Source organism: Spinacia oleracea, chromosome 3, assembly GCF_020520425.1.
Source record: "Spinacia oleracea cultivar Varoflay chromosome 3, BTI_SOV_V1, whole genome shotgun sequence".
Lineage (NCBI taxonomy): Eukaryota > Viridiplantae > Streptophyta > Magnoliopsida > Caryophyllales > Amaranthaceae > Spinacia > Spinacia oleracea.
This window is the reverse complement of record NC_079489.1, coordinates 28,565,210-28,575,567: the sequence shown is the minus strand read 5'-3', so window position 1 is coordinate 28,575,567 and position 10,358 is coordinate 28,565,210. Positions and strand designations below refer to the sequence as shown.

Here is a 10,358-nt window from a genome sequence, read left to right as displayed (position 1 = left end):
AAGTGGTAAATCCTTAAACTACGATTGCGGAACTTTAGGATTTTCGAAAATTATTTTCCTAAAGTCAAAACGTATTATTTTGAGTACTCAATATTTTAAAGGTCAAATACCAATTATTTTGGGTCGTTTGAAAGAAGTTGAAAAGTTTGGATTATTATTTAATTTAATTAATTTTTCCGAATTAATTTTTTTTATTTATTTGAAAATTTCGAACTAAATTTGAATTTATTTATTTTATTTCGGAAATTATTTTATTATCTGAATTATTTTAATTATTTATTTATCTATTTATTTTATTCGAATATTTTTTTTCGAATTTATATTTTAATTTTTTTCGGATTTCTTTTTATTTTTAATTATCCAAAAATTATTCATTTATTTATTTAGTTAATCGATAATTTTTATTAATTTTCGATTTTAATTTAAATAATTTCAACTAAGTTAGGAGTTATTTCTTAATTAATTTCGAAAATTAATATTATTTCAAGTGAGAAATGGGTAGATTAAGAAATGGCATATTAGTTTAAGTATGCATTTTATATGACTAGTTGTTGGACCGCGCGCTAGCGCGCGCGGTCCCCCAAGATATCGAAATCAAATGGCAAAACGAACTAAACAAATAGATAGAACAATTAATATAACAATAAGCTATTAGTTGAGTTTCAAGAGTCCTATTTGCAAAAGGCATTAGTAAAGAACATATATGTAGCATATAGCTACTTATTCTTATAGAAATTCTCAAAACTAAAGAAAGTTTATACACAACAATTAGTTCGTGGTATACTAAACAAATGGAAAGGTTTACTGACGTTCCAAAATGCTCTTCTGCTTCTTCATGAACAAATGTCTTGAGGCGCAATTGCAGAACAATGTTCCTAGAAAGAGTCGTCGCTAGGTTAATTTTGATTAGGAAGTAGAACGTGCCTAGTGTTTCGAGCACATCTTTGAAGTCGTTTTGATCAACCTGACAATAGACATGCTTCACCAGTTGGTAAGTATATCACAAAATTAAATTTTAGAAGTAAATTGAAAGTATAAGTTCGAGAATAGGTTAGAGGGCAGATCTTGTATATTCTAAATATTTTTTTAGAATTTTTAGAGAACGTGTTAAAAAGGCATTGTGTCGGTATGCCAGTTCCATCACAGAATCGAAGTTCAAAGTATCTTCCCTTTCTTATGTCTTGTGTGGGTTGACAAGTTTTAAAGGTTCTTTTTAATTGCTTGAGAAATAATTGTTTTTGGATAAATAATAGCATACTAAAAGCTCTTATCCTAACTTAAACTGGTATCCCTATACCCCCCCCCCCTAATTTTTAGATCATATCACAGTGAGATGAGATTATACACTTCCTTAATTTGTTCCCAAAGGATTTTCAATATATCTGTTTTCAGGGATTCCAACGAATATATACCAAACTATAATTTCATTCCTTTCCATCTCTCCCTCTCCTTCCCAATCCCCTTATCTTCTTCTCTATTTGTGTTTTATGGTTTGTGAATTCTGAAAGGTTTCTTCAGAATTGCCTATGCGTTTTGGTTATGTATGCATTGAGGTTGCGAGGAGTTATTCAGGATTATTTTTGTGTCAACGGAAGTATACTCTTGATATTATTTCGGAAGCAGGTTTTGCGGCTTTACCATTGAACAAAATCATCGTCTTGGCCTAGCTGATGGGTCGTTAATGAAGGAGCCTGAGGCTTACCGCCGGCTTGTAGGCCGCCTGGTCTATTTAGTTGTGACTCTTCCGGACCTTGCTTATTCGGTCTATATCTTATCACAATTCATGCAGGATCCTCGAGTTGACCATTGGGATGCAACATTGAGAGTTGTTCGGTACTTGAAGGGTACACCAGGACAGGGTATCCTATTACGTGCTGACAGTAATTTAACTTTGCAAGGATGGTGCGACTCAGATTGGGCAGTGTGTCCCATCACTCGTCGTTCTTTAACAGGTTGGTTTGTGTTTTTAGGTCATTCGCCTATTTCATGGAAGACAAAAAAAACCAACACACTGTTTTTCGCTCTTCCGCAGAGGCAGAATATCGCTCCATGGCCGCGATTACATGTGAATTAAAATGGTTAAAGGGATTGTTGTTGAGTTTAGGAGTTCATCATCCTAAAGTTATTCCATTATTTTGTGACAGTTAGTCCGCTTTGCACATGGCTAAGAATCCGATTTTTCATGAGCGCACAAAGCACATTGAGGTTGATTGTCATTTTGTTCGTGATTCTATAGTAGATGGTGTAATTGAACCATCTTATGTATCCACTTCCTCACAGCTCGCTGACATGTTTACTAAAGCTCTTGGGAAGCAACAATTTGATTTTCTTTTTTCCAAGTTGGGCATTTTTAATCCCCACACATGCTCCAACTTGAGGGAGGGTGTTACGAAAATTAAATGTTATACCTAATTAATTAAGAAAGTAATAATGGTCTAGCTGTTATGTAAGTTACAAAGTATTAAAAGTATTAATGTTGTAGTTGTTACGTAAGTTAGAAAGTATTAGGAAGGTTAGTGGGTTTAGGAAACTCTTTGATTTTCTTATCCTAGTTGTTTCGTACGCCCTGCTTGGAAATTGTGGGTGTATAAATACTCTTGTTCATCAATAATATTGGGGGAAAGCTTTTCCCTTATATAATATTTATCACTTATGAATCAGAAAACAGAAAAGAGAGAAAGTGAAAAAAAAATGTGGAAATTTGTTGCTTACAAGGTTTGAACCTTGGTTGATTGAAGAAGTATGATAGAGCTTGCAAAGGGAAGGAATGCAAAACATTTCCTTAGGAATAGTGAATTTCATGAATTTGTGACTCAAAACACTATTGATAAGCATAGTGTTGCAAATGTGAGTATTTTAAAGGTTAGAGATTATGTGATTTATTAATTGACATGTATATGTTCTAACCATGTTTTATCTTGCTTTATGTGATTATTTGCATCATATTTCATGTTGAGCATATACTTGTGCATTGAAATTGTCTGGCTCCACGAACTATTTATTGTATCCTTTTTGGGGTTGGAATTTCTATGGAAACGCGTTAGTAAGACTTTTGAGTTGTGAATTTTCAGGAATTAAGGATGCTACCTTCTAAGTTCACCAGTTTAGGATACTTAGAGAAGATGGATAATGAGACTCCTCGCACGTATGTTCAAAAGATCGTGTTTGCTTGTGACTATTTGGCTTCGACCAAGAATATGCCCCACCTTAGGCACAAAGATATGATGGCTAGTATGATTATACATTGTTTACCCCATAAGAACCCCCATAGACCTCAAGAATAGGTTCAGTGACATGCATTATAGTGATGGTACCCCTAATCGGTACAAATATGGGACTAGTGATGGTAGGTGGAAGTATGATGCTGAGGTTCTTGCTAATATCCTAGAGGTTGCGGAAATTAGCTATGAGGATGGGAAGTATTCTGCGGGTCTAGGTATGGGCTATGGAGGGATAGAAAGTGATGGTGAGGGTGATATGATCCATGATGATCAATCTAGTGATGTTGAGGAGGATAGTAATGATGATGTGGTAGAGATTGAGAATCCTAACCCTATAGTTCCTTAACCCACTATTGAGATATCCAGTGGATCCGAAGATGAGCTTGAAGAGAATAATGTGGTTGATAGTGAGCCACATCAAAATGATGAGGCTATGGATGAAGACTCGGATCCGGAAGAAGATTTGGATGATCCTAATGATCAAGACTTTACTCCAGAGCAATACAAAGAAAGAAATGATCGTCGTGATGACGTTAGTCTCTAGAGAAATGTAATCCTTAGTTTTATTTTTTGTTGATTAATAAAGTGGCAAAGCTACTATTTATGGTTTTAGTTTTTTTATAGTTGGAGAATAAATGCTATGGCATTAGTGGATGTAAGACTTATTCATTGGAGTTTTAATAAAAGAATAGAATTTCCTTTTTCGTTATCCTTTAAGTTTAATTCTCAATTCTAAGTCGCGTGGGTATCGCAAAGGGATTATTTGTTATTTCTTCAATGAAATTTTATGTGCAAGGTGGTTTAGTAGCAACCATCTAAATTTACTTGCATCGAATAGTGGGGTGAGAAGGCCCGAAAGTGGTGCCGACTCTTCCCCTAGGTGGCGCCTAAGTGTGTTATTGTTGTGAGTAGGTTCGTTGTAGAACCAGTACCTTAGTAATGTCGTGTCCAACCAATATTAAAGTTAGCCTTTTTATTTATTCAGGAGAAGGGATATGGCTAGCCAAGAGATTTCTGAAGTGGTTAGACAACTAAGCTAGCTGAGGTAGTTCGTGACCTAGCTCAAACCAGAGCCAACCCAGTGCATGATCCGGCTGGGGAAATATTTAAGAAAATTGCTCAAAGCAAACCTCCACTCTATAGCGGAGAGATTGAACCAAGTGTGTTGGAGAACTGGTTGAGAGAGTTTGATAAACTCATTGTAGCTGTGAATTGCCCCGAAAACCTTAGGGTGAATAGTGTTGTGTACTACCTGAGAGGTGAAGCTGATTTGTGGTGGCAACGATGTGAAAATACCCTTAGAGCCACACCTAACTTTGGATGGGAAGCATTCAAAACTGCACTAAGGAACAAGTTTTACCCACCCTACCTGAAGAAGCAAAAGGCGCAGGAGTTCATTGAACTCAAAATGGGAAGTCTGTCTGTGACGGAATACTATTCTAAGTTTATAAAGTTGTCTAGGTTTGCACCTGAAGTGGTGGCAATGGAAGAGCTCAGGGCTCAAATATTCGAGAATGGTTTGACCATGGACTTACAGCTGTTGTTGTCTGGAGAGACCTTTACCTCATTAGACACCCTGTACGGAAAAGCTGCTCATCTGTATGGGTTACAGCAAAGGAAGAATGGTAGTGCTGAAAAGAGAAAGGATGGTGGAAACTCAAATCAAGGAAATAACCATCAGAATCAGGGGAATTTTAAGAAGCACAAAGGAAATGGGAATTTCCAGTTTAGGGCTAACAATGGTGGTAATCGCAACAACCAAGGTGGTGGAAATCAGTCTGGAAGGAATGGAGTACGGACCTACGAATGTAGGCGCTGTAACATGAATCACCCTGGAAAAGATTGTGATGGGAACTTGGTGACTTGTAGATTCTGTCAGAAGTTAGGCCATAGGGAGTATGAATGCTATTCTAAGAATGGAAAGCCTAACCAAGGTAACCACCAAGGCAATAACCGGAATAATCAGAACCGGGACGGGGGAAATGGAGGTGGAAATCAAAGGAACTACCAAAGTGGTAACAATGGCAATAGTAATGGCAATCACCAGAATCATGGAAAGCCTGGAGGGAACCAGCAGCAGAATGGGAATCGAAACAACAATGGGAACACCAATGGAGGTGGCTATAACAAAGGAGTTGCCCAAGGAAAGTTGAATGTGATATCTAGGCAAGAAGCGGAGACTTCCTCTGACGTCATAGCGGGTACTTTTTCTATTAATTCCGTTTCAGTTAAAGTTCTATTTGATTCTGGTGCGACTTATTCTTTTATATCAGTAGATGCTTTGGGGAAATTAAGGTTGAAAGAGCCTGAATCGATTGAAGTACCTATAGTCATACCTACTGGTAGTGTAGTGAAGTGTACCAAAATCCATAGAGATGTGCCTATGACCATAGCCAAGACCGTATTCTTATCTAACCTAATCGAATTCGAGTTAGGAGAGCTAGATGTAATTCTAGGGATGGATTAGTTGGCCAAGTTCAAAGCCAAAATAGATTGTGAGAAGCAGAAGGTTCACTTGAGGTCTAGCCTAGGCAAAGTAGTGTCATATCGCCGTTTTGGTAAACCTAAGAACATAGGAATCATCGTGAAGCTAGTCAGTAAAGGGAACCCATCTTTCTTATGTAATGTAAGGAACTTAGAGCATGCGATCAAGGATCAGCCTGAGGATATTGCAGTAGTCAATGAATTCCTTGATGTATTTCCAGAAGAGATCCCGGGAATGCCTCCCAATCGACCTATTGACTTCACCATAGATTTAGTGCCTGGAACCGCCCCTATTTCAAAAGCCCCTTATCGAATGGCTCCAGCAGAAATGAATGAGTTAAAAGGCCAACTAGAGGACCTACAAGTGCATCGCCTTGGGGAGCACCAGTGCTCTTTGTGAAGAAAAAGGATGGGAGTATGAGGCTCTGTATAGACTACAGGGAGCTCAATAAGGTCACCATCAAGAACAAATATCCATTACCTAGGATAGAAGACCTATTTGACCAACTAAAAGGAGCGGGAATCTTTTCGAAGATCGATTTGCGTTCAGGTTATCATCAATTGAGAATCACTGACCATGACATACCAAAGACCGCATTCAGAACTAGATACGGACATTATGAGTTCACCGTTATGCCTTTTGGGTTAACCAATGCCCCTGCAATATTTATGGACTTAATGAACCGTGTATTCCATGCCTATTTGGACAAGTTTGTAGTGGTTTTCATAGATGACATCCTAGTGTATTCAAAGAGTGAAGAAGATCACGCGGAACACTTGAGATCGGTGTTGAGTACCTTGAGAGATAACCAGTTATATGCCAAATTCTCAAAGTGTGAGTTTTGGTTAGAAAGAGTTGCATTTTTGGGACATTTTGTGTCAAAAGAAGGAGTGGCAGTTGACCCTGCTAAGATCAAAGCTGTTAGTGAATGGCCTACGCCCAAGAGTGTGACTGACATTCGTAGTTTTCTGGGATTAGCTGGCTACTATAGACGATTTGTTCAAGACTTCTCTAGGATAGCCAAGCCCATGACTACCTTGATGAAGAAGGAAACCAAGTTTGAATGGAGTGACCAGTGTGAGGAAGAATTCCAAGCCTTAAAGACGCGATTGACAACCGCGCCAGTGTTAACCTTACCAGATGAGAGTGGTGCATACGATGTGTATAGTGATGCCTCTAAGAATGGTTTAGGGTGTGTATTGATGCAAAACGGGAAAGTTATTGCGTATGCGTCAAGGCAATTGAAGCCATATGAATCCAATTACCCTACCCATGATTTAGAGCTAGCAGCTATAGTATTTGCATTGAAGATATGGAGACACTATCTGTATGGTGTTAAGTGTAGGATATTTACGGACCACAAGAGTTTGAAGTACATCTTCACACAGAAGGATTTGAATATGCGCCAACGAAGGTGGTTGGAGTTAATTAAGGACTATGATTTGGATATCCAGTACCATGAGGGAAAAGCCAATGTAGTTGTGGATGCCTTGAGTAGGAAATCAAGTCATAGTGTTAATGCGTTAGTAGTTGCTAACGAGCTGTGTAAGGACATGCAACGTTTGAACCTTGAAATAGTGAGTGGTGAAAGCCTTGAGGGAATGATGAGTGCCTTAACCATCCAGCCGTCAATATTTGATGAGATTAGGGAGAATCAAGCTGGTGATGTGAAGTTAGAGCGAATCAAGGAAAAGATTTCGCAAGGGAAGGAGTTAGAATTCCGAATCCATGATGATGGAAGCTTGAGGTACAAAGGCAGGTGGTGCGTGCCTCAAAAGTGTGGAGAACTGAAAGAGAGATTGATGAAAGAAGGGCATAATACGCCACATTCTGTGCACCCAGGGGGTGACAAGTTGTATAAGGACTTGAAAAAGGTCTATTGGTGGCCAATAATGAAGAACGAAGTGGCTGAATTTGTGGCTAGATGTCTGACTTGTCAGAAGGTTAAAATTGAGCATAGGAGACCTCAAGGGAAGGTCCAACCTTTAGAGATTCCAAGCTGGAAATGGGACTGTATTTCTATGGACTTTGTCACTTGTTTACCTAAGTCAAAGACTGGGAATGATACAATTTGGTTTGTGGTAGATAGGTTGACCAAGTCAGCAGTGTTTATACCAATGAAGGAAACCTGGAAAATGGAACAACTTGCTAAAGCCTACATTAAGAATGTTGTGAGGTTACATGGAGTTCCTAAGGATATCGTATCAGATAGAGATTCAAGGTTTCTTTCGAATTTCTGGAAAAGTGTGTAGAAGAGCTTTGGTACAACATTGAAAATGAGTACAGCCTTCCACCCAGCCACGGATGGCCAAACTGAAAGGACTATCCAAACCCTAGAGGACATGCTTCGGGCATGCGTTATTGATTTCCAAGGAAGTTGGGAAGATAGCCTAGATTTGATTGAGTTTTCCTATAACAATAACTATCATGCTAGCATTGGAATGACACCATTTGAGGCTTTGTATGGACGAAATTGTAGAAGTCCACTTTGTTGGAACGATATTAGTGAAACCGTAGTGTTGGGACCTCAAATGATAGAGGACACCATGAACCAAATCCGAACCATCCAATCAAAGATTCAAGCGGCGCAGGATCGCCAAAAGAGTTATGCATACTTGAAACGTAGGGATGAAGAGTTCAACATAGTTGATAAAGTGTTGCTCAAAGTGTCACCAATGAAAGGTGTCATGAGATTTGGGAAGAAAGGGAAGTTAAGCCCTAAGTACATAGGCCCATATGAGATCTTAGAAAGAATCGGAAAGGTAGCTTATAGACTAGCCTTGCCTATGGACTTGCATAGAGTGCATAATGTGTTCCACATATCTCAGTTAAGGAAATATATCCCGGATAAATCGCATGTGTTGCAACCGGAGACCATAGAATTAGACCAAAGTCTAACCTTTGAGGAAAGACCTGTCAAAATCCTTGATAGCAAAGTGCGTAGTACGCGTACTACAGATGTGAAAATTGTCAAAGTGTTATGGTCTAATCAAGAATCTGAGGAAGCCACTTGGGAAGCGGAGGACGAAATGAGAAAGAAATATCCCGAGCTTTTTCCCGAGGTTAGTTGAGTTACGGGGTCGTAACTCGTGCCTTTTAAGGGGGGTAGAGTGCGGTAGAATTTCGCGCTTTTTACCTTGTTTTCCCCTATTTTATGCTCAATTTAGTGCTTTCTATTGAATTTGCACTTATTATTGTCCTGTTTAATCATGTAAAGAGTACAACAGCTTAAAATTTTGCAAATGAACGCATTGAAAGTCTCAAGTTTTGAGTTGAATTTTGATTTCCGAACCCATGTTTCGGGACGAAACTTCTTTTAAGGAGGGTAGACTCTAATAGCTCGTATTTTTATAATATTTATAAGTATATTTTATTATATTTATAAAGCATTTTACGATTTATTAGCATTTAAATAATATTTAAATGTATTTAATGTATTTTAATTAATTAGAATATTTATTATTTTAATTAATTACGAAACGAATTTAATTCTTGAGTCGGGAAATTAAATGAGTTGCAAATGATTTTTAAAGCTTCGGGTTTTAAATAAAAAGTCCAGTTCGTTTTATTAATCAAGCCCAATCCAAACAGTTTAATTTAAATCCTAAGCTAGCCCAATTCATTTAATTCCTAAGCCCAACTTAAATATCCTAAGCCTAGCCCATCAAGGGATTAGGGAGCCTATAAATAAGACTCCCCATCATTAAATAAACCCCTAAAATTTCATAAAGCCCCTTTTTGATTTCTTGCCCAACACTCCTCTCTCTCTCTCTCCTCTTTGGCTCGGTCCGCCCGCACGCACATCACGAGCACGGTCGTGCCTCGTGTGCTGCTCGTGTGCTGCTCGCCCCTTGTTGCCCGCCCCTCCCTCTTGTTCGAGCCCAGCCAGCGCGCCTCGCGTTGCTGCTGCGCTGTTGTTGTTGCTGCTGTGTGCGTTGCCCGCGCCAGCCACACCCACACTCCCTCTCTCGCCCTCGCGCGCCAGCGCCCACACTCGCCTTCTCTCGCTCTCTCCTCGCGCACAGAGCGTGCCTGCAGCCCTCACGCGCAGCCCCTGCTCGTCGCCCCTCTCGCCCGCGCGCGCGCACACACGACGTGTGTGTGTGTGCGTGTGTGTGTTGTTCGTGTTCGTAATTCAATTCCTTTTTTGCCCAATCACCCTAATTCGTGATTGTTCCGTGCTATAGGCCAGATTGGTATAATTCTCTTCTTCCTTACCTATTCTATTTAAATTCCGTATTTTAAATTATTATATTAATATTGTTTTGAGTAATTAAAATGCTGGGAACCGGTTATGAATACCGTGGTTTGAGGATTTGTGTATTGTGATTCATTAGGTTTGTTTTAATTATTAAAGGATGAATTTTCAGATTTGTTTATTTATTAAAGCATGGATTTTTATGATATTAAACTAGTGTTATTGGGATTTTCAAGTTAGGGTTTTAACCTAGACCTAATGAGTCAATTGATTAGCATAATTAGGTGATGATTTTAATTATGATAATCAATTATATTTTCAGATTTGAATAAAGGTTTAAAGTGTTGATTTTTATTGATTTTAAAGGCGCAAAAAGTATGTTTTTGTACTAGGGATTGATTTTGCAAATCGAGACGACTTTATTATTGAAAAACGATTGAATTCTAAAGTCTAA

The 10,358-nt window shown here is 38.6% G+C and overlaps 1 protein-coding gene across 1 annotated transcript; it reads left to right on the top strand.

Annotated features, from left to right (window-relative positions):
- Positions 1-567: 567 nt before the first annotated feature.
- On the top strand, positions 568-2,862 carry LOC130470268 (uncharacterized mitochondrial protein AtMg00240-like). Its single transcript, XM_056840012.1, has 2 exons — positions 568-1,952; positions 2,033-2,862. Exons 1-2 carry the CDS (start codon positions 1,682-1,684, stop codon positions 2,146-2,148), a joined length of 387 nt encoding a protein of 128 aa, XP_056695990.1. The 5' UTR covers positions 568-1,681; the 3' UTR covers positions 2,149-2,862.
- The last annotated feature ends 7,496 nt before the right edge of the window (positions 2,863-10,358 follow it).